The sequence below is a fragment of the Eublepharis macularius genome, chromosome 8 (genome assembly GCF_028583425.1).
Source record: "Eublepharis macularius isolate TG4126 chromosome 8, MPM_Emac_v1.0, whole genome shotgun sequence".
Classification (NCBI taxonomy): Eukaryota; Metazoa; Chordata; class Lepidosauria; order Squamata; family Eublepharidae; genus Eublepharis; species Eublepharis macularius.
The window spans coordinates 26,560,575-26,585,519 of NC_072797.1; the positions used below are offsets into that span (position 1 = coordinate 26,560,575).

General features: G+C 42.0%; 1 protein-coding gene across 1 annotated transcript; it reads right to left on the bottom strand.

Annotated features, from left to right (window-relative positions):
• Window positions 1–323: 323 nt before the first annotated feature.
• On the bottom strand, window positions 324–22,370 carry CCL28 (C-C motif chemokine ligand 28). The gene is made up of 4 exons (XM_054987176.1): window positions 22,253–22,370; window positions 15,223–15,378; window positions 6,501–6,624; window positions 324–916 (listed from the first exon to the last, which is right to left on the bottom strand). The coding sequence occupies exons 1-4, from the start codon at window positions 22,308–22,310 to the stop codon at window positions 760–762; spliced, it is 495 nt and encodes a 164-aa protein (XP_054843151.1). The 5' UTR covers window positions 22,311–22,370; the 3' UTR covers window positions 324–759.
• Window positions 22,371–24,945: the final 2,575 nt, after the last annotated feature.

The following is a 24,945-nucleotide window of genomic DNA, read 5'->3' on the forward strand; positions in this document are numbered from 1 at the left end:
AACTCCTACATTAATAAATATAATACAAAAATTAAAAATGCAATTTTAACATTTCTTCCATTAAAATTATTATACCTTCATTAGCTGATGGATTTTATAAGCTGCCACAAAAACTTCGCGCTACACACTGTAACTATTGGTCTTTCATCTATTAACAACATTCTGGCATACACTGATTCCATGACCACAGTACCTATCAAGTAAGAGGAAGACAAACTTAGTACGAATTTCTTGACAGAAGGAGTGATGAAATAAAATGTGTTCTATGGTTTCAGTCTCCTCAGTACTGTAAAGACATAACCTATTTTCCATCGGAACCCTCTAAAACTGCAGGGTGTGTGTGGTTTCTTGCAAGTGAAAATGCCCTCCTATGATTGGGTATCTTCAATCGAGAGAGATAGGTGGCTGGAGAGACTACATATCTAGAACTATCTGCAGCCCAAAAAAAGTCAGTAACCTCCCTAGATCTGTGTGTCACTCAATATCCAGCATCTCTGCTTCAGAGTTTGTTTTGCCCGTTCATACCTGCTTCAGAACAGAATGAGGACAGAAACCCAAATGGTTGGGTGTTGTTGGAAGCGTGCATGTTCCAGATGCTGAAGTAAATTTAGAAGAAAAGGCAGTTCAGTTTTACGAAACAGGAACTACAGTGAATTGTTTCTGAATAGGTACATATGGCAACTCATTACAATATCTTTGCTAAATTTATTAAAAGATACAGCTTATAGCATCTCTGTGGCTGCTTCAGCAATCGGTGTGCTACTGTTTCCTCCCAATTTTTCTTCCTCTTTGGGCTTTCTTCCTCTTTCTAAAATGACGACTGGTTCTTCGGTGACCATTGTCTTTCTGTTTTATCCATCTCTTAACATGTTTATTCTGTAGACTGACACATAGCTTTTTGTGCTTTGTGTAAAGACTGTGGAAATAAAAGAACGTTTTAAAATGTAATAACCACCCTTGAGCTTTTAAATGTTTTGAAATTACCAGTATATACACGCAAAGAGTGTGATCCAGCTAGGCTTCCCAATAGTAGTCTTGCTGCTGTAAGCAGGGCTTTTTTTCAGCGGGAACATGGTGGAACAGAGTTCCGGAACCTCTTGAAAATGGTCACATGGCTGGTGGCCCCGCCCCCTGATCTCCAGACAGAGGGGAGTTTAGATTGACCTCCTCGCTGCAGCACGATGGGCAATCTAAACTCCCCTCTGTCTGGAGATCAGGGGGCGGGGCCACCAGCCATGTGACTATTTTCTCCAAAGGCAACTCCACCTCCTCTTTTCCCAGAAAAAAAGTCCTGGCTGTAAGTAAATAATATACTGAGATTTTTGTCTGTATCCCTTTTGTGAAATGACCCAAGAGGGCAATTCTGGGATCACATGGTATTCTAACTTGTGCTCTTTCTTCTAAGTTCTCTAATATTTTATGCCAATCCAGTACTTTTTGGCAATCGAACACCACCATCAAATATACAAAAAGGATCCTATCTTGTTGTTATATCTCCAACATATCTTGGAAGTTGATGGCAAAATTCTAGCTACTCTGTCCAGGGTAAGACAATATTTGTACATAATTTTGTATATATTATCCCTTATTCCTAAATTAGCTGATGTTTTCTTAATTTCTATATGGATGCTCAGCCACATCTCTTCTAAAATGTTTATTAAAAAATCTCTTTCTCAATTGACTTTATTAAGTAGAATCTTTCTCTCTGTGTAAGTCACTGTTAGCCACTTGAATAAATGGTGGCTCATAATAACTAGGAGCAGAACCACAAGTGACAAAAGGCACAGATTGGACACTTGTCTGCTTCCCTCAAGTTTTGATGGGAAATGTAGGCAGCTTGGCGGAATGTTGGACAAGTGACAGTTGAAAAGTCCATTGGACAGCAGTCGGAGAGCGATGCTGCGAGACCAGGATGCCTTCATTTCCCATCAAAACTTGAGGGAAGCAGACAAGTGTCCAATCTGTGCCTTTTGTCACTTGTGGTTCTGCTCTAGGGATCCCATTCTCCCCGTGGAGGTGCAGGAAACAGGCCTGGGAGCTAGTGTTGGGAACTCCAGGGCAACTATTGTTGGGGGTCAATTTTTATTAAATCTGCCCCGTGCAGAGGCCTTCACTTCCTTGTCGTACCAGGAGTGGAGCCATTCCCAACGTGACAAGAAAGGCCTCCGAAGTAAGTTCCCTTGCACACCCCCAATGACCCATCTGATCTGGAGATAGATTATATATTTAGATATTCTGAGATATCAGCCCCCTCCCCCGGGCCATTTTGTTCCTGGAGTCATTGGAGTCTGGAGTTGGCTGGTCTGGTTTTGAGCTGCACAGTCAAGTATTTTTGCTTGCTGTCTGGGAAATAAATTGAGGAAAGGCGCGGCATACAAATGCCCTGTATTTTCTAACTAAGAGATCCAAGAAACAGGCAATTCCACAGGGAAAGAAGGGGATGGGCTCAAAGGTTAACATAGAAAGCAAGTGGAAAAATAAAGGAGCAAAGAGAAAAGAAAGGAAATCAAACCCTAAAGCTTGACTGTGGAGGGTGGGCTGCTGGAAGGCAACCTGTAGCTGGTGCTGGCATTTCTGTTGTTCTACCCCAGAGATGAAGCTCCCCCTCCTCAAGCAACAGAGTGATTTCTCCCCTCCATGAAAGGGAAGGGTATTGCCCATGTGTGGAAGAGGCCTGCTTTTCTGACTTCCCCCTGTGCTGTGAGGTGGACAGTTAACTTTTGCTCGTTGGTGTTGTGTCCCCCTCCCCTTCCCCTCTCACTTGGGGAGCTGCTCTGCCTATCCTGCCTAACCCATCTCCTGTAACCTTATTGCCTTTCCTGGCTCCCATTTGGGGAAAAAAAAGACAGCTTCTCTCTCTCAGCTTCTCTCTTTCTCAGACTCACTGCCAAGCTACAAGTGACGCCTTACACAGGTTGGACACTTGTCAGCTTACCTCAAGTTTTGATGGGAAATGTAGGCATCCTGGTTTTACAGCTTGGCTCTCTATTACAGCTGCAAGACCAGGATACCTACATTTCCCATCAAAACTTGAGGGAAGCTGACAAGTGTCCAACCTGTGTAAGGCGTCGCTTGTAGCTTAGCAGCAGCAAGAAAGAATTGGGGAGGGGGCACAATCCAAGCAAGTGCTGAGAATGGGAATGATGAAGACTTTAAATTCCCGTTGTGGCCTATAACTTACAGCCCAATCATGGTGTCATTCCTAGATGACCAGACAGTTCAGGGGTGGATGTTGTCGCTGTTCTAAAATCAAAGCAGTAATTCCCAGGATCACTTTAGAGAGCTTTTTTTTTGCCCCAGAGAACTAGCGTTGTTTTTTTTCCATTCTGCCCCATGCCTTCGTCCTCCCTTGGTAATCTTCAGCAACAGCTTTTCCTATGAAGCCCCCAGTGCCCTGTCTCTAAAGGCAACAAGGGTGGGGTGGGGGAGTGGGTCGTTTTGGCACATCTATCAATGGTGTAAATGTAACAAATGCCTAACTAAGCGTGATCACAGCAGCCATTTTTTAAATACTCCAAACACCTAGAACGTGGAGGGTGTCTGATTTTATCAGCAAAGGTGCTTTTGGGTGTGGTGCCCTCCCTTTTGATGTAATTTCTATGTAATTTTGCATTGTTTAACGTATCCTGTTAATACTTTTGCTTTACTTCAGTTTTGTTCTCAAATTTCTGGTTTGTTCCAAATTTCTACTATATAAATAATATTGTATTGTTTATTGGATGTTCCAGTTCTGTTGATTGTATCAGTTTACTCTGTGTAATCTGCCTTGAGTCCTGCTAAGAAAGGCGGGCTATTAAATATATTGGATATATATATCCAAATGCTAATTGATCCAATAACAACCGAAAAAACACATGTGATAAGATTCAAATCTCCTAATATTTCTCAACTTTAACTAAATACAAGAAGCCTAAATAGAATCAGATTTCAATTAACTGTGTCCAGAATGCTCTGAAATATATTTGAAAGTCTGATACACATAGAGAGAATATCTCACCTAGATCTTCTCTGAGAGTCCCATCAACAGAAGCTAATTAACCCTCTACATGACACTTTTAATAGAAAAGGTGATAGTTAAAAACTAAAATAAATCTTTATATCTTTAACATGTGACTGCCCTCTAAATAAAAAGATTGGTTCCCAAAATGGTTACGAGATAAGCAAACAGGTACTCTCAAAAATATATCTGATATAGCTAATTAATTAAGCAAGACTAAAAGGCTAACAAATATGGCGCTTCCAATTTTTAAAAAGGCAATACAACTACTGTTTCTTCAGCTGCACTAATGAACAGTCAATGGATAAAAACAGTGCCCTGTTGTCATCCTGACCAGCTAGTGAGGTTACACAGAGGTTATGAGAACTATCTAAGAACTCACATGATTATCATGATGCAAAATCAAACATACCCTACAATACTATTTGTGTTTTAATTGCAATGAATCTGCCTTCACAACAGGCTCACCTTCATGTCCTTGTGTATCTGACAGTGCAATCCTAAGCAGGTCTACTTGGAATTAAGTCCCACTTTATGCAATGGGGCTTACTCCCATGTAAGCCTTCTTAGAATTGCAGAGTGAATGTACCCTACATTGTGGCACAGATATTATGAAATATATATTTATTTGCCAGTTAAAAGATCAATCAACTACAAATTCTACAATTGGTTGGTGTTCTTAGTATGTACTCCTTATACTGATAGATCACCCCTTAGGAATTTTATTTATTTATTTTATTTACATTACTATGTAGTCCACCTTTCTCACTGAAACTTAAAGCAGATTACACAATGTAATTCCATATGATCAACAGCTGGGACATTCAATAAACAATACAACAGAGTATAGATTGCAGCAATTTAACAACAATGTTGAAAGAAAACATAAGCAGTCTGATGTGACATAATAAACTACAGTACCAGCCAGTGCACAATAGTACAGTATACAGTCCCTATTCTTTTATTGATACGTATCTTTGAACCATTTGCTTACAGTACAGCCCTATTACTTGTATACGAACACTCTCTTGAATAATTTAGTTTTGAAATTTGTGGAAAGCCAGGAAGGCCATTCCATAAGGTGGTGGACACTACAGAGAACATACATGTATGTGCAATTGTTGATTTCGTCCATTTTTAGGGTAGCACCTGTAGAAAGCCCTATTCAGAAGCTGCAATGGTAAAACATAGGAAGAGGGGCACTCCTGTAGATATGAGGGACCAAAACCGTGAAGGGCTTTCTGTGTGATAACCAAAACGTTGAATTGAGCCTGGGAACTGATGGGTAGCAAGTAGAATGACTGTAGAATGGGAGTAATATACATACTCCTTATAGCTCCTGATAGTTAAAGTCAGGGCTTTTTTTCAGCGGGAACACAGTGCAATGGAGTTCCAGCACCCCTTAAAAATGGTCACATGGCCGGTGGCCCCACCCCCTGATCTCCAGACAGAGGGGAGTTTAGATTGCCCTCCATGCTGCTCCGCTTTAAAAACTGTAAAAACTTTTTAAAACTCCCCCCTTGTTCCAGCTGACCCAAAGTGACGTCATTGTGCAGTCTTGAGTTCCACCACTGAGTTCCACCACCTCTTTTCCCAGAAAAAAAGCCCTGGTTACAGTGGTTTCTCAATGGAACAGGCTTTCTTGGGAGATGGTGGGCTCTCCTTCCTTGGAGGTATTTAAGAAGCTGCTAAGAAGATGCCATCTGACAGCAATGGTGACTCTATGACTCACTATGAATGTAATAAGATCGGGAGAGGGAGGGCATGAAGGGATGAGCCAGTGCTATGCTCTCATGGCCCATTCTTAACATGCCCAGGGTAATGATGATTGCCACTTTGGAGCCAGGAAGGAATTTTCCTCCAGGCCTGGTTGGCTGGGGATCATGGAGATTTTTTCACCTTCCTCTGGGCATGGAGCAGGGGTCACTGGAGGTGGTGAGGGGGGCAGATAGCTGTGAGTTTTCTGCATTGTGCAGGGAGTTGGACTAGATGACCATTGAGTTCTCTTCTAGCTGTATGTGTCTATAATAATTGAGCTGCAGTGTTCTGCACCAGCTGCAGTTTCTGAGTTAACTGTGAGGGGACCCCTACGTATAGTGCATTTTTAGACACTCTCATTATCAACTTGTCAACTCATTGTGAGGTTGTTGGGTTTTTTGTCACTTTGCTTCCTAGTTTCTCGTTTTCTCTTTGGGATGTGAGAGCCTAGTCTAATCTCGACGTTACCATGCCATTGAGTCAGGTTGCCCAATCAGCCATGTCAAGGAAGAGGGCCATCTTCTAAGCTAGACTGAGTTTGTGTAAGGCATTTTTTGCAACTGCGTTAACTTGCTTCTCTAGCAGCACTGGATCCAGTATAACCCCAGGCTTGTTTAACACTTGTTTGAAATGCTGGATGAAATGATAAATGTTATGCCATAATGTTATGGAGAAATGCAGAACAATACATTTTCAGTTACACATTTGTGGAATTGCCAATATAGATCTTTTAAGTACAACTTACATCACAGCTGGTATTTTGCATACTTCACCCTTCTGGATTTTAAACTTTTCCACTGTTCTCAGCCGTCTTCTGGGAATGTTATGGGCTACTTCAGTGCAACAGTCAACAATTACAGGAAACATGGCTGGAAGAATTAGAAAACAGTTCTTCAAATGTCAAGATATCCAAAGCATGGGGCAGTTGTCCACTGAGTCCCTTGTCATGATAATGTTACAATTAATCAGGTAGATTGCAGGGTGAAAAGGGGCAATACCAACTAAAACACTCTTTTGCAGTCTCGCCTCTCGCCATTAAAAATATTTTTATAGAGAGAGGAGAGATTGGGAAAGAGTGTTGTAAATTGTAATTGACACCTACAAAGCACTTTAGTAGCTACATTGATTTGTGATATATAGTAATAGATTTCTGATATATAGTAATAACTGTGGAAGGTTGAGATACAGTTCTAGCTCACATCTCTATGTGAACAAATTTATCTCTTATCTACTTCAGTTTGTATTAGATACGAACCCAGTGGTATTACCATTCTCACTCAGAGGAAGAGAATATTTTCAATACTTTATTGTTTTATTAATAAGTGTGTGTTATGTGCTTTATGTGTTTTATTAATAAGTGTGTGTTATGTGCCATCAAGTCACCTCCAACCTATAGCGACCCTATGAATGAAAGACCTCCAAAATGTCCTATCCTTAACAGACTTGCTCAGATCCTGCAAACTGGAGGACATTGCTTCTTTTATTGAGTCAAGCCATCTCATTTTAGGTCTTCATCTTTTCCTATTGCCTTCTACTTTTCCAGAGAATCTTGTCTTCTCATAATGCGATCAAAGTATGATAGCCTCAGTTTTGTCATTTTAGCTTCTAGGGAGAATTCAGGCTTGATTTGATCTAGTACCCACTTATTCGTCTTTTTGGTTGTCCATGATATCCGAAGAACTCTCCTCCAGCACCACATTTCAAATGAATCAATTTTCTTCCTGTCAGCTTTCTTCAACTCCAACTTTCACATCCATACATCGTAATGGGGAGTACCATTGTTTGGATTATCTTGTTCTTGGTTTCCAGAGAGACATATTTATCTTTAAGGATCTTATCTAGCTCCCTCACTGCTGCTCTTCCAAGTCTCAGTCTCCTTCTGATTTCCTCGTTGCAGTCTCACTGTTGGTTGATGATTGAGCCAAGGAATGGAAAATCTTGGACAATTTCAATTTCCTCATTGTCAACTTTAAAATTGTGTAACTCCTCAGTAGTCATCACTTTTGTCTTCTTGATGTTCAGATGGAATCCTACTTTGGTACTTTCTCCTTTAACCTTCATCAGTAGTTGTTTCCAGGGCTTTTTTTCTGGGAAAAGAGGTGGTGGAACTCTGTGGGTTGCCCTTAGAGAAAATGGTCACATGGCCACTGGCCCTGCCCCCTGATCTCCAGACAGAAGGGAGTTTAGATTGCCCTCCGTACCACTCCAGCAGCATGGAAGGCGATCTAAACTCCCCTCTGTCTGGAGATCAGAGGGCAGGGCCACCGGCCATGTGACCATCTTCAAAAGGTTCCAGAACTTCGTGCCACCACGTTCCAGCTGAAAAAAAGCCCTGGTTGTTTCAAGTTTTTACTATTTTCTGCCAGTAATGTGGTGTCATCTGCATATCTCAGATGGTTAATTTTCCTTCCACCAATTTTCACTCCAGCTTCTTCTAGATCCAATCCAGCTTTTCTTATGATACGCTCTGCATAGAGGTTGAATAGGTAGGGAGATAATATGCATCCTTGTCTGACACCTTTGCCAACTGGAAACCATTCTGTTTCCCCATATTCTGTCCTAACAGTAGCCTCTTGTCCAGAGTACAGGTTGCGCATCAAAATAATCAGATGTTGCGGCACCCCCATTTCTTTTAACACTATCCATAACTTTTCGTGATCCATGCAATCAAAAGCTTTGCTGTAATCTATAAAACGCAGACTGATTTTCTTCTGAAATTCCCTGGTGCGTTCCATTAGCCATCGTAAATTTGCAATGTGATCTCTAGTGCCTCTTCCTTTCCTGAACCCAGCTTGAACATCTGGCATTTCTTGTTCCATAAATGATAAGAGTCTTTGAGCCAAAACACACGAGAAGAAATACCTAGATTCAGCACGTGTTCTCTTACCTCAAGGTTTGCCGGGATCTGTAGGCGTCCTGGAAGCTTAAAGTTTAGCATTTACAGAGCAGCAGGAAGGGAAATACAGGTGCCTGTATTTCCCTTCCCCTTCCTGCTGCTCTGTAAATGCTAAACTTGTTCTCTTACCTCAAGGTTTGTTGGGAAGTGTAGGTGTCTTGGCAGCTTAAAGTTTAGCATTTACAGAGCAGCAGGAAGGGGAAGGGAAATACAGGCACCTGTATTTCCCTTCCTGCTGCTCTGTAAATGCTAAACTTTAAGCTTCCAGGACGCCTACAGATCCCGGCAAACCTTGAGGTAAGAGAACACGTGCTGAATCTAGGTATTTCTTCTCGTGTGTTTTGGCTCTTTGCTGTAGAATCTTGAGCATCACTTTGCTTGCATGGGAGATTAATGCAATAGTCCGATAGTTGCTGCACTCTTTGGCATACCCCTTTTTATAAATTGGAATGTAGATTGAGCGTTTCCAATCTGTGGGCCATTGTTTTGTTTTCCATATTTGTTGACAGATTCTTGTTAAGATTCTGGTGGACTCCATATCTGTAGCTTGAAATAGCTCTATTGGTATTCCATCTACTCCAGGTGCTTTGTTTTTCCCAATTGTTTTGAGTGCAGCTTTTACTTCACTTTCTAAGATTTCTGGTTCTTCATCAAAGCACTCTTCTTCAAAAATATCTGTCATCCTTCCATCTCTTCTGTATAGTTCTTCAGTGTATTGTTTCCATCTTTCCTTTATTTTGTCCTGATCAGATACTGTATTTCCATGTTGATCTTTCAGCATCCCAAGCTGTGGCTTGAATTTCCCTTTGATTTCCCAGATCTTGTGAAACAGATCTCTTGTTCTTCCTTTTTTGTTGTTCTATTTCTTTGCACTGGTTATTATAATAGATTTCTTTGTCTCTGCATGTAGATTGCTGAAAAGCTGCGTTTAGAATTCAGACTCTATTTCTGTCACCTTTTGCTTTTGCTTCCTGTCTGTCTTTAGCAATTTTATGAGTTTTCTCAGTCATCTATTTAAGGCTTCTTCTTTCTTTTGGCTACAGGAGTAGTCTTTGCACATTCTTCCTTGATAATATCTCTGGTTTCAGCCCATAGTTCTTCTGGTTCGCGATCAATTAAACTTAGTATTGCAAATCTATTCCTTACCTGGACTTTGAATTTATCACAAAGATCCTTTAGATTGTATTTTGGCACTATAATTCTTTTAGTGTTTCTCTTCAGCTTTATTCTAATTTTTGATATTAGCAACTCATGGCCTGTATCACATTCAGCTCCTGGTCTTATTTTAGCAGATAGAATGGAACTTCTCCATCTTCTGCTTCCAATTATGTAATATATTTGGTTCCTGTATTGGTTACCCAGTGATTTCCATGTGTACAATCATCTTTTTGGTTGCCTGAAGCATGTGTTAGCAATGAACAGGTTGTTGGCTTCACAAAATTCTATGAGTCACTCTCCTGCTTCATTTTGTGATCCTAGTCCAAATTTCAATTTCATCTTGGACACTTGCGTAAAAGTTTTTGATTTCTTTCTCCTCAGCATCTGTAGTTGGGGCATAAACTAGGATCATGGTTATGTCAACAGGCCTTCCCTGAAGTCTGATTGATATTACTCAGTCAGACTTTGCGTCATAGCTCTTGACTGCTTGTGCTATGTATCTCGTCAGTATTAGGGCAACACTATTTCTTTTGAGTTTGTCATTTCCACAGTAAAACACTTCTTGTTTTTCTGACTGAAATTGTCCTGAGTCAGTCCACATTAGTTAACTCACACCCAGTATTCCAATGTTTAAACATTCCATTTCTTGTTTTACTATTTCTAGCTTACCTGGTTGCATACTTCTCACATCCCATGTTCCTATTGTGTGCACAGCTTTGGACATTCCTTTTGCATCTATTCACATCTGCAACTGGACGTCCTTTTGGCTTTAATCCAGTCCCATCATTAAGAATAGCGCTATTCGTACTTGTCCTCGGATCTTCCGCAGTAGCCAATTGAATGCCATCTGACCTGGGGGTCCTATCTTCCAACACTATATCTTTTTTCATTCTGGATAATTTCATCATAGGGTTTTCAAGCTAAGAGATGACCAGCAGTGGTTGGCCATTGCCTTCATCTGCTTCGCAGTACTAACCAGGGTTAGTTGAAGTGATACTACCGTTGTCTGTGAAAGATCCTCTGCCAGTGTCATCTTCCACTACTGTTGCTGCCCAGTAGCTAACCTTCAGGAATTCCTCTGCTCCCATCACCATTGGAACATTCAGTTCCCTTCTGCTGATGTGACCATTGATTCCTGAAGGGAATCATGTTAGTCTGGTGTCTCAGCTTTGACCATTCTGCCTTGAGTGACTCTTCCAGGAGTTTAGACTCTTGACAAAGCCTGTGCTTTTGATGGTGTTGCTCTCAGTTTCACTGAGACACTCAAACTCCCTGATTACCACGTTATGGTGTGTATCCAGGAGTAAGAGTAAGAGTAAACCAGGAGTAAATTAATAAGAGCAAAAGCCCAATAAAAAGGGCAGAGAGAGAAAAAATAAGGGGGAAAAGAACAGAAAAAGAGAGAGATGAAAAGAAGAAGAGAACAGAAATTAAAGAAAAAAAACAAAGAAAAATAATACATATTTCATTTTCCATTTTTCTCTTCAGAACCTTTCATATCTTTATAAACAATGTAGTTATAGTTCTGATATCTCCAAAATTGATCTTTTCATTATTGCCCCCCCTTCTATTTATTTTTTCCAAATTTATCTTCATAGAAATCAAATCAGCAAATCATCAGTTCATTTCCCCCCCCTGTCTCATGCAGAAAATCAATAAGGGGTTTCCACTTAACCATAAAAGCAGACAATGCTTTATCTCTGATTAAAGCAGTAGATTTAGCCATTTCTGTTAACTCCATCATTTTCACAATCCAGTCATCCATTAAAGGCAATGTTGTACTTTTCCATTTTTGTGCATATAAAAGCCTAGCCACCATTGTCATATATAGAAACTAGCTTGATGCCCGTGCTTCGCTATAGTATTTAACGACTTTAAATCCAGTTGTAATATTTATGGGTATGTAACTTTTTGGTTTGGGGTGGGGTGGGGTTGAGTTGGTTTTGTAGTATAATAGGATACAGCCCGGAAAACCCACAACAACCATATAATAGGATAGTATTTCATTAATGATGGCAGCCTTGTCATTCTTCAGGGTCAGAATGGCACGCTTGCACAGCCTGTCCATGGAGTTCTCTGTGATAGTGATGATATCAGGGTATTTCATGGCTGTTAGGTATGCTAGGGTTGTCACTACTGTGCCCAGGCCTGCAGGGATGGTCGCCTTTCCCTTGGACTTGGGACTTGCTGGTACTTGGCCACTGCTACTTAGTGCACCGCAGGAGTATGCAGTGTATATTTCTTTACCGCTTCTCTACATTGCTTCCTCCTTTTAGCATCAGTATATCTTACACAATGTCTGCCAGGAGGCTTCTTGGGAGCAGTAAGAGGTGATGGCTGCAAGAGGTGTGAGGTGGAGTTGGACTGAGGGAGGGGTGGTGTGGTGGGCACTTCGGCAGGTTCATGTGAGAGGTTCACATTGAAATGGCCCCTAGAAACGTCGTGCACCATCTCCCCATGAACATTTAAAAACTCAGTTGCCATACTGACTTTTATATAAAATCACTTTTCAGGAGTCTTGTACTGTCTTTCTTCAACTGTCTGCAGTTTCCTTGACCTGATTTTTACCTCATAACACAGTTCCACAGCTGACCCATCAGTCTACCAGCCACACAGGAAAGCCAGGCCCCGCAGGGAAATTGGCAACCCTAGAGGGGCAGACTGGGAGGTGTATTTTTACCTCAGGACACATTCAATGACTGGGAGTCATTGAATGTGTCCTAAGGTACTGCATGTGTCCTGCATACTGTTTAGAATGTTGAGATCATGGCCAATCAAAGCCGCATATACAAATGCCCTCAGGGAGGCTACGTTAGTTGGCAGTTGGGGGGGGGGGGGAGCAGGCAACAGCCTGCCAGCCACACAGGGAAACTGTATCCCTATGGGAAAACACATTTTACCCCTATTTATCCCCTTAGGGGGCAAATTTCATAAAACCCCTTCTTAGTGAGCCTCTACATCACAGAAGGAACATTCTCTCCAAATTTCATGTTTCTAGGTCCAGGGGTTTGGGCTGGGCATTGATGAGTCAGTCAGGACTCTTGTCTTTATATATATAGATAAGTTACTATGTTTATATTTTCCAGTTGTTTGCCAATTAGTCTCAGCAAAAAGGTTTCTGGTTTAAATTGTATATTGATCTTCAGAATTTTCTGCATTATCTTATGAGTTTGGGACTAAAATTTATTTGCTTTAGGACAAGATGATAAAACATTCTTTCATGTTGCTCACATTTCTAACATTTGTTTGACATACCTTCACTCATTTTTGCTAATTTATCTGGAGATGTATACCACTGATACATCTTTTTGTAAAAAATTTCTTGAAATGTGGAACTCAAAGCGAATTTGACCCCCTTTACCCACATATTTTTCCACTGGTCCATTTGTATATCATTTTAGCCCATTTTACCATATAATCTTTCACACATTCTTAGGAAGAGGACATTTTGAGCAATGGGACAGGGTTGCTGGCTCTGCTTGGGAAAATTCCTGGAGATTTGGAGGTCGAGATTTGGGAGGGTGGGGTTTGGGGAGGAAAGGGACCTCAGCATAGAATCCACCCTCCAAAGCAGCCATTTTCTCCAGGGGAACTGATCTTTAGTCTGGAGACCAGTTGTAGTTCTGGGAGATTTCCAGGCCACACCTAGAGTTTGGCAAGTTTTCTCATGGGTGATCCTTCCTATTGGACCAGGAGACAGAACTAAGCTTCAGATTCCTCTCTGCTTCTTGGGAGATCTGGGATTGCCAACTTCCTGGTGGGCCCTGAAGTTCTCCCAGAAATGCTGATTTTCAGACTACAGAGATTAGTTCCCCAGGAGGGAAAGAAAAGCTTTGGAGCACGGACATCACCTCCCTGCTCAGCTCCTCCCTCTCCCCAGACTCTGCTTTCCCAGGCTCTGCCCCCAAATCTAGTTGGATTTCCCAATCCAGAATTGGCTTCCTTAGGGAACCCCTTTTCCAAGTCTCCTGTCTGGGAAAGGAGTGCACAGTTTTTCAGACACTCTCATTGTCAACTCATTGTGGTTTTCCTTTTTTGTCACTTTTTCTCTGCTTCCTAGTTTGTCATTTTCCCTTTGGGATATGAGAGTCTTTCTTTATTTAAAAAAATGTTTCTTTAACTATTGATGCTTCAACCAAACTGTCAGAGGTGATAGCAAGGCTGCACTCTGATGCAACACTGAAAGCCAAAATCTCCTCTTTTTATATCAATCTCCATTGTATCTTGGTGCTCTCCTCCATTTAATTCTCACAACAGCTCTAAGAAACAAGTTAGGCAGAGAGAGAATTACTTGCCCAAGGCCACTGGGATGGTTTCACCACGTCTGATGTGATGCCACCACCTCCATTTAGCACGGTGCTCTTGTCCTTCTTGCCAAAACAGTCACCCTCCATTACTCCTAGTTTGGCCCTCAGATGGCTGCATAAGGAGCAGGGGGCTGAACCTGGGTCTTCCCAGACCTAGTCCCACACACTAATCATCACACCATTCCCCTCAGGGCTGAAGTTCCTGAAAAGTTTGTCAGGTACATTGGGCAGGGGATTGGACCACCTAGTCCATCTAGTCCACCCAAATGCCCCTAATCAATGGTTTAAATGCTGCTAGCTTCCCTGCCACTTTGTTTCCAAAGGGCTGTGCAAAACTCTTGGTTTTTATTCCCTTTGGCAAAGCCTGAAACATGCCTAGTAGGGAGGGTAAAGCAGCTATTTAATTCTTTCCTGGCTTTTAAAGCCAGGAGGAAAGTGTAGTAATTGTTGCCATGTTGCCATGTTACAATGTCACAACGTTGCAACACTTTCTTTTAAAAAGAGAGAGAGAGTGTGTCCATACTCCAAAAGAGGAAGGGAAAACCAGCCATTTAGCCCTTTCTTGGCTTTTAAAGCCAGCAGGGAATAAGCAAACTCCTGCAAACATGGGAAGCAGAACAGCCAGCACATAGCAGCAGGGAAAGGGACATTTAAACTCCTAATCAACTGCTTGTCGGGGAGATCTCCCCAACAAGCAGCTGATCCAAGCCGATCTCCGGTTGCCTAGGAAACTGATTTATTAGTGCCAGGTCTGCAGTGACGAACCAGCCTAGTTCGTAATGAACTTTGTTTCGTATTTCAGTTCGTGCCCATCTCTTATCAGGAATAGCATGGAAATGCTTCCATTCATTTTCTGTTCCACACTGTTGCTCATAGTGAGACCAGGGCTGCTGATTGATTTGCTCCTGTACCTTTAACAGGGTTTTGAAATGCAGATGTGATATGCAGGTGGTGATATTTTATGGCATGGAGGTAAATATTACCATCTACCTGTTGTGGCAAATCAAAAATCAGCTAAAACAATGTCTACAGGGCTCAGTGCAAAAGTTGGCACACCTACAGCAAGCAGGCTGGCTTTTCAAATAAAAATGAACCGTAAATTTTACCATTTGAGCTTTCCAGCGAGGTCATAATTTCATAGTTAGGGTTAAAGGTAGACAGCAGGCAAGTATGTTGAGAATGGCGCCAAAGTGTAGGCTGGATAGTAAGGAGGAAAGAAAATGCCTTTCTTGAACCAGTAGCAGCCAGATTCTGTGAAACTCCTAAGGAAGTCAAAGGGGAGGAATGAGAACTCAAAGTCCCCTTTTTATCTGTGAACACTGAACCCTTTCTTAAGTAGTGAATATTCCCTCCCCCCAATCCCTTCAGGGACCAGCTGTTTAATATGTCTGAGCTACTGTTAACTGAGGGAAAGATATTTTGTAGGGGGAAAACTTGTAGTTCAATTACTCCTCTAATTTCTACTTTATCATTCTTTGTGGAGGCTCAATAAGACAATTTTAAGCTTTTGCAAAGACAAGCTGAAACTTCAGAACACAGAACATTACAATGGTGCCCTCATGGTTCCAGAGCCATTAATTATTTCCCCGGTGTGAGTCTCAACAACTTACAAGTACCGATGAAGCCATCTTGTAAAAACAGATTTTGGTAGGTATGTGGGGAAAGGAGGGCTGGAATTTTTTTATTTTGGTCTCACACAATTTTAAAGTTGTGAAGAAACTGAAATTGTTAAAGATTCCTTGGTTCAATCATCAACCAAAAGGGAGCCTACAACCAAGAAATCAGAAGAAGATTAAGACTTGGAAGAACGTCCATGAAAGAACTAGAAAAGTTACTTGGAGACAAGGATTTGTTGCTCAAGACCAAGATTAAAATAATTCATATGATGGTATTCTCCATTACTATGTATGGATGTGAAAGCTGGACAGTGAAGAAAGCTGACAGGAAGAAAATTGATTCATTTGAAATGTAGTGCTAGAGGAGAGTTTTGTGGATCCCATGGATAGCCAAAAAGACAAACAAGTGAGTTCCTGATCAAATCAAGCCTGAATTCTCTCTAGAAACTAAAATGACAAAACTGAAGCTATTGTACCTCAGTCACATCATGAGAAGACAAGACTCTCTGGAAAAGTCAATAATTCTAGGAAAAGCTGAAGGCAGTAGAAAGACCTAAAATCAGACGGCTTAACTCAATAAAAGAAGCCATATCCTCCAGTTTGCAATATCTGAGCAAGTCTTTAACAATTGGATATTTTGGAGGTCTTTCATTCATTCACAGTCGGCATAAGTTGGAAGTGACTTGACTGCACATAACATACACACTGTTTAGAAGATACTTGTGTATATTAGTGCACATGTATGTTTTTTGAAAGAATGCTTTGGTAGGCTTGGGTCCATGCTGCAAGGACCTTTCCCAGGAAGAATCCTTGTGTCTAAGAGAGCAAGTTAGTAGGGGGGGAGGGGGGTAAGCCGACCTTTCTCTTTTGTTTTTAACAGTATGAAGGAATCAGCACGTTGTCACAAATCTTTTAAAGAATATAGGGAAAGCAGTTGCTGGTCTTGACTGAGCAGATTGTGAACGGGGCCCTTTTCACACTGCTTACCTGCTGCCGGAATGTCGCGAAATATCGCGCAAAAAATGCGGAAGATAGCATCTTCTCGCAAGAGTTTTGCACAATGTTGTGCAAAACTCTCATGAGAAGACACTATCTTCCGTGTTTTTTGCGCAATATTTCGTGATGTTCCGGCAGCAGGTAAGCAGTGTGAAAAGGGCCCGGGGCTTCTACCGGACAGAATTGGGGCTGGCGTTTGTTCCTTGGCCAAAACACGGCAAATAGGGAACAGGGAACCCAGAATAGAGCAGGACAAAAAACAGAGGAGCTACAGAATAATACAGCTTCAGGTAACTTAGGAACAATTGAGTCCATATCAATATAACATGCACTGGTGCCCAGGTGCGAGAAATATCTGAAAATGGCAAGATTGTCCAATCAGGTGAAAGTGAAAAGTAAATATGGTTCAAAGATGGGGCATTCTGATTAAGGGCCAACAGACAATCATATGCGTGAGAAACTTTTAGACATTATTTCTACTATTCGCTATTATGATCAAAAGTAACAAGGAACTTCTAGAACAGAAGTTAAATTTTAGGGCTCATGTGTGTATGGATAATGTTGTATGGTTGAAGTTTTAACATAATTGGCCAAGAATGTGAGCCTTATCAAGGGGAACAGATAGCAGTTCAAGATAATTTTGAAAGCTTATAAATATGGGGGTCTGAATTGGCTATCAGCTTCTTAGCAGAAGCTCCCTACTTGGTGATTATACTTCATTTGGGGTAAGACATTTAATGGAAGAGAAGGTGGCATGGTATACAGGCTGATCTCATCAGATCTCGAAAGCAGGGCCAGTACTTGGATGGGTGACCACCAAGGAAGATTCAGTAGAGGAAAGCACTGGCAAACCACCTCTGCTTCTCACTTGCCTTAAAGCCCCTTGCTGAAGTTGTTATAAGTCAATTGCAACTTGATGGCACATATATATATGCACACACAAGACATTTAATGGACTTACGCAATTGCTCTTCTTATTTTATAACCACCATGTATAATGTTATAACCATGTAGTATAAATAGTCATACTTTTAAAAATCACTCACTGTTAAAGGTGTTAATATAGATGTGTCTTAATACAAGGTAAAGTTGGAGGCATAGATTCTTACATAGAATTTGCTTGTGTACTCTACTCACAGTGAACCAGACAAGTTGAGTGTACTTCTTACTAGGAAGTAAAGGTTTATAAAAGTATGCATGGGGCAGAGCAAGTAGAACTTTTTCTTGCTCTCCCACAATACCAGAACTTGAGGGCACTCAATGAAGTTGATGAGCAATAGATTCAGGAAAGACAAAAGGAAATACTTATTTGTTCAGTGAGTGATATAAAATTTGGAATTCACTGCCAGAATTTGTAGTGATGGCCACAAGCATAGAGGGGCCATAAAAGGGGATTACATAAATTCATGGAAAATGGGTCCCTCAGTGGCTACTACTAGCCATGTTGGCTAAAGGAAACATGCATGATTAGGGGCATTAAACCTCTGCATATAGTATTAGGAGCCAACATGCCTCTACATCCTGTTGTGGGCCTTCCAGAATAACTGGATGGCTATTGTGTGATCCAGGATGCTGGCCTAGATGGACCACTGGTCTGATGGCTCTTCTTATGTTCTTATGATTTATGAATGCTAACTTAGACGCATAAGGCTTCTTAGGAGTAGGACTATATAAATAAGGCCTGACAAAATACATTTGGAACAAGGAAAGGTTTTTTTTAAAAATAGTGTAGATATACAGTAAGAATGAGCCGGTACAGTTTAGTGGTCAGAGTAAGATCTGAGAGATTTGGTTTTAAATCCTCACCCTGCTATGGAGTTGGTTGCGTAACCTTGAGCCAGTCACCCTCTTTCAGTCTAACCTACTTAACAGGGTTGTTGTGAGGATAAAATGGGTAAAGAACCGAGTATGATACTCTGAGCTTATTGGAGGAAAGGCGAGATAAATATGAACTAGGTAGATAGATGCATATAAATATCACTTACTACTGTGGGCTGGCTGTTGAAAGCGTGAGAACAGAAGGCACTAACTGAAGTTGGTGATTCTACAAGAATAACTGATTTTCACTACTCATACCTTGTAGCTGACCTTAAATGCAGTGTTAGGGTTACCAGCTCCAGGTTGGGTAATTTTTCAGAATTTCTGTACGTTATTGATTATCACTTAGTTCTGTGCTGTAAAAAACTTTGCATGCTGATTTCTACCTGATAAAGAGACATCATAATCTTATATGTACATTTCTATTGAACAGGACTGAAATTTGAGTATGCTAGGAAAATCCATAAAATTAACTAGTAGTGAATGTCACGAGGTGCATGAACTTTTCCTCTTTGCAGAATAGCTCAAGAGGGGTGAAGGAGATTTGGAAAATGGCACGGGAGAATGAATTAATCCCTCTCTGCCTGTATTAAAGCCACAATTTGAATAATTCCTCTCCTTGCAGTTTATATTTACCATTAACAAATGTTCACAGATCTCTGGACATCACATTTAGTTTGACCTTTTGTTTCAGCTCCATTATTAAGCAATCAGTTTGACAGTTGAAAAATGGCTGCCTCTTACAACTTTTATCATGACATTTACCATACTTGGTTCCCCCCTCCCTTACAGACCAATCTGAATGCTTACTATGTCTGCCAGTAGATGCATAAGACCAGTAAATTTCAGCATTCTGAAACTTTCTTTCTAAAAGTTGTACCTTAGGTGAAAAAATGAAATCCTGCTTTCAAGTCATAGTTGACTTATGGTGACCCCTGGTGGGGTTTTCATGGCAAGAAACCAACAGAGGTAGTTTGCCATTGCCTGCCTCTGCAACCCTGGTCTTTGTTGGAGGTCTCCCATCCAATTACTAACCAAGGCCAACACTGCTTAGTTTCTGAGCAAAATCAGTTTCTGAGCAAAATCAGTTTCTGAGCAAAATCAGGCTTTCCTGGACTATCCAGGTCAGGGTATATGTAAGGTGGTGTTAATAAAATATAGAAGCATACTTATGTCAGGGCTATATTGGTTGCTGGGGGGAAAGATGCCACAAATGATCATGGTATCTTGGCACCGTAAGAACAGTCATCTGATGAGGAGATATGCTAGTTTAAGGGGGGGAAGGTTCCACCTACTAGAGTTATATGGCAGAATGCTGTGCTTTGATTTATTCTTTAAAAAGTACAGCACCCTGCTTTTAATAAAAGACTAAGAAACCAGAGCGCTGGGTGGTTAAATCAATATAATAGGATCATACAGTTTTATGAGAGAACAAAACAGTTCTTTTGTCCACCAGGAAGCTCTTGTATATTTGGCTGAGCATGTTAAAATAACTGGAAGGTTACCTGGAAAAGAAACCACAATATTTGCATACGAAGAGAGTTATATCCTGGTCCTATTATATGAGTGGCACATCAAAGCCAGTGATAGTGGAAAACTCTTAAAACTGTGTATATTGTTCATCTCCAAGACATGTTATAGGCATAGAGAATGTTAGGCACTTATAGCCGTATTTCCTTAATGGAGGGATGCTATCCAAAATCAATGGGTGAATCCACAAAGTAAATACAAATGGCAATCGCTGGACAGCATTTGTAAAGAGGAAATAATTCAGTGCCTAATCTGATATAGCTTCATTCAAATTAAGGTTTATCCCTGGAAGCTGTTTTGCAAGCCATGCTGTGCTGCTGTGCTACGTGGCACACTTTTAGGCTTGGTATGGACTGTTCATGGATGGATTACCAATGGACATTCATAGGCAGTGGGGTGCAGCAGAAATCCTTTCTTCTAAACATTGGGCAAGTCATACCCACTTATGATGGTATGAGCTAAAATCAGGTTTGTTTGATGTGACAGTCTTGTGTGCCTAATTGACATGCTTATGGCCAAAGGATATCAACATGGGGGGAAATGCAATTCCAGTGACTTTGTATATATCTACTTGTTTGACATAATATACTCTGCTTGCTAGAGCTTAAAATAATTGGACTCTTGCTGTTTTGGATCTTGCATGCTATGCATCTCTCTGGGTGCTGCAAAGCCTATGCTCCTCTGCCAAGCAAATTTCCTCTCATGTTAGGAACTTTGGCTCCTTGAAAAATGTGGGAATTGTGCAAATGAACATGACCAGCACAAGGGAAAGCTTGTTTCACAGTGGAGGATCCCTTTCTCATCACCTGAAGAGAAGTATATGTCATATATGCCTTCTGCATATCTGCCATGAATGTATGTGGGCTCTGCCCCTGGTCTCTGAGAGTATGGGATGTTCTTTATTGCTGTAATGCCAGCAGGTTATCTCGCAAATGTTTACTTTCTCACAGTGTCCTTGACTGCTAGCTGAAACTGGCTCGAAATGTATCCTTCTTGAGAACCAAAGATAAGTCCATCTTTCTCACTGTCTACTCTAAAACAATGTCTCACTCCAACCTCCCCCCCCATTAATGGTCCTCTTTCCCAAGGTGGGAAGATTCCCTATAACTAACATTACTAGCCCCACATACACCACTTCTGCCAATTTCCACTGTCTGTGCACCTTGTACTGAATGAATCTCTAATAAAGTTACTTCAGCTGGAACACCTGTGTGTTAACTGTGGAGAACTTGGAGACCCTAACTGCCAGGGACTGACAGTCATAAAGTTACAAAAACATCTGTTCAACCCCCACCCCCCAAACTGAAGGATGCCATATTCCAGAGGCCCAATCCATCTTCTGCAGTGGAATTCCCTTGGCTCCTCGATATTTTCACCCCAATCCAATAAATGAGATCGACACAGGCAGTGAGTGTGGATGAATTTCTTTTGCAGATGTGCATCACGATATTAATTTTGTTCGCGCTGAATTGGATGCATCTGATCCTGACAGAGCTTTCATGTCTATCTCAGACAACTAGCTATACACAACAGATGGTGGCTGCAGCTGAAGGGGGGGCCAGTGAATAATTGTTTGGCTCAGAAAAGATACTGTGAGTAGCTCCATGTTCAGGGTGACCTGATGTGAAAAGAGATACAGATCCTGTACTTTTAAAAGTTGCACAGAATTTCATAAGGATAACTTTTTCCGTGTCTGCAAAGCTGTAATATAACAAACTGCACCCTATTCCGTTCAGAATGGCACAGAGAGAAAAGAGGAGGAGGTCCGAAATTGAGGGGATCAGTCCAGCCAGGACAGTTTGGCAGCTGAATCTTTATGAACTGGGATTGTCCCCAACTCTCCTTCACTAGATCAGACCATTCAAATCCCCTTGCTTTCAGTACACTTTAACTAAGCCTTGATGATTTTTCTCCAGATCATGTTTTTGTCCTATACCCCAAACATTGCAAACTGCTTATAGTGGCATTGGCATCCCAGATTCCTATTGATTTGTATATAATGTAAAAAGGAACTTGCTCAAAGATCTTCCCAGTGACTGCAGAGGAAACAAAAGCAAAACTAGCACCTCTAATTTTCACAGCGTAAATGGTTACTTTTCTCAACATTGTATAATGCTTTAATTAAATCCCTTTCTATAAATGCAGCAAGTTGGTAGTAAAGTTGGACATGACTTACCCGCTGATATATGAAGGATCAACATTCCAAATGTAGCGAGGACCATGCTCAAGTTCATGTTTCTTGTGTGCCAGAGGCCTTAGATCAGATTGGAAGCAATAGAGAAAGTGCTGCAAAGGCTATTACTACCTCTTTAGATAGAGGAACAAAGGAAGTTCAGAGGCCCGCCCCTGGCAAAGTGTAAATATAAGCAGAGGCTGATTATGGACTTAAAAAAAAACTTTTTGTAGCTGCTTCTTCTAAAGTAAAGAAACATCCTCCGTTCAATGGTTGTTGTGGGTTTTCCGGGCTGTATTGCCGTGGTCTTGGCATTGTAGTTCCTGACGTTTCGCCAGCAGCTGTGGCTGGCATCTTCAGAGGTGTAGCACCAAAAGACTGTGACACTGAGAGATCTTGGTCTTTTGGTGCTACACCTCTGAAGATGCCAGCCACAGCTGCTGGCGAAACGTCAGGAACTACAATGCCAAGACCACGGCGATACAGCCCGGAAAACCCACAACAACCATCGTTCTCCAGCCGTGAAAGCCTTCGACAATACATCCTTCGTTCATTTGGATATTTCAATCAATTTAAAGGAATGCTCTGGGGGATTTTAGAATTCTAAATACATGCTCTGTTGAAGCTATGGTGTAAGCTTGGAACATGAAACTCCTTGAAGCCATTGACCGGACTGACTCTGGTCGACCTTCTCCCACCCTTGCAGGTGAAGCCAGCGCCACACCAAAGCTACCTCAAGTCACACTCATAGGTCAGGATGGGTCAAGTGATGCTCCCATGACCCGTCTCTGCTTAGAATTCTAGGCCTAAGCAGGGCCGGATCTACATATTTTTTGAGTGGGGGCAAAAGTAAAAAATGGCGCCCCCTTATATTTTTCTTTATATATACGTATATGATCAATATTTTTAATATAGATATATAATAAACAAGTCTTTTAAACAACAGAATAAATTGTGTTGACTCCCTTTGCAGAAAGTCACTGGGGCAAGGCTGCCATGGGTAGGCACACTCTCGAATGCAAGCTGAACTCATCCCAGAGAAAGCCCAAAGTGACAAAACTGAGGGACAGGAATAAAATCCCCCCACAACCAAGGTGAAGGAAGGGGACCAGGGCTGGATTGACGGGGGGGGCAGGGGGATAGTCTGCCCCTGGCGCCGCCAAAGAGGGGGCGCCGGGCGCAGCTGCCAGCCACCAGGAGTGCACGGGGGGCTGGGAGGCCACCTGTGCCATTCGCCTGCCCCGCAGGATGAGGTGGCTGGCTTGCCGTGCACACCCTGTCCTGCGGGGCTGGTGAATGGCAGTGCGGGGGGCTGGGAGGCCGCCCGCATCATTCGCCTGCCTCTCAGGACAGGGGGCGGTGAGCTTCCCCCTGTCCTGCAGGGCAGACGAATGGTGTGGGCAGCTTCCCAGCCACCTGCACTGCCTCCACCAACTCCACGGCATGCCGGGGCAGCCAGCGAGCCGCGCAGGCGGCACGCTCCTCCCTGCATGATGACATCATCACGCAGTGCCAGGAGTGCATGCACGCTGCACGCACGCACGATGAGCTGGACTTGGGTTGCCCTGGGCGCTGGCAACCCTAGATCCAGCCCTGAAGGGGACAAACATCTAATCAGAGAATCACATCTATTCCTACCAAACCAAATGGAGGGAAGAGACATGGCTGGAACTTAGGCCAACAGTGCCAGTGTCATTCACAGCAGCCAGGCACTGGGTTCAGCCAGTGGGGAAATACCACAGAACAGAACCAAACAGTATCCAACCAGAAGCACAAGGCATTCCCTCGCTTCAGTCTGCTTCTTTTGGGTTACGTTGCAGCTGACTGCCTTGCTTCAGTTGGGGTTGGGAGGAAAAGATGTGATTCTTTTATGTGGTGTTGGTCTCTGTAATGATTTCAAGAAATGGGTGCATGTATCTTTAAATGCTTGGTTTGAGCTAGGTGAAGAGTGGGGGTGAAAGAGAGGAATGAGTGAGCGATATGATTGGTTGACTGAGATTGTGGGCGGAGTGAATGCAGTTGAGACTGGGAAAGAGAGAGCTAAGTGGGAGTCAGTCAGAGGAAAGCAGGCTAGCTGTGTGCTGCCTGAGTATGTTGGAGGATTTATGAGAGAAATATAAAACTGTGTGGAACCTGAACTGAGCATGTTTGTGAAAGGATACTCAGTCAGGGAAAGTGAGGCCAGCTGTGTGCTTCCTGAGCAGGTTTAATATTCCTGTGAATGAGAGTCAGAGAAAGAGAGGCTGGCTGTGTGCTGCCTGAGTATATTGAAGTATTTGTGAGAGAACTATTGAGTCTAGTGAAAGAGGCTAACTGTGTGTGAAGCCTTAGAAGAAATCTGTGTGAATGAGAGTAAATGAAGTAACTTTAAGAACCGAGAACTACTTTTATGAAACCAATACGCTTGACTAAATAAAAGTTTATTTTGTTTTGTTATCTCCCAGCGTAGCTATCATTGCTATATCCCATTCCTATCCTCAGGGCCACATAGAACCACGGAGGAGCCTGACGCTTTGGAACGTTACCAAAGGAAAAATTTAAATAAAATATCTTGGAATAATATATTCCTGGTGGCAGCAAACTACCCAGAGGGTGTAAGGGAAAGATTAAAATAAAAATCTACCCCAAAGGAAGTAAAGGTCATAACAGTCTCCTTCCTTCACTTTGGTTTATGGGGGGGGAATCCATTCCTGTGC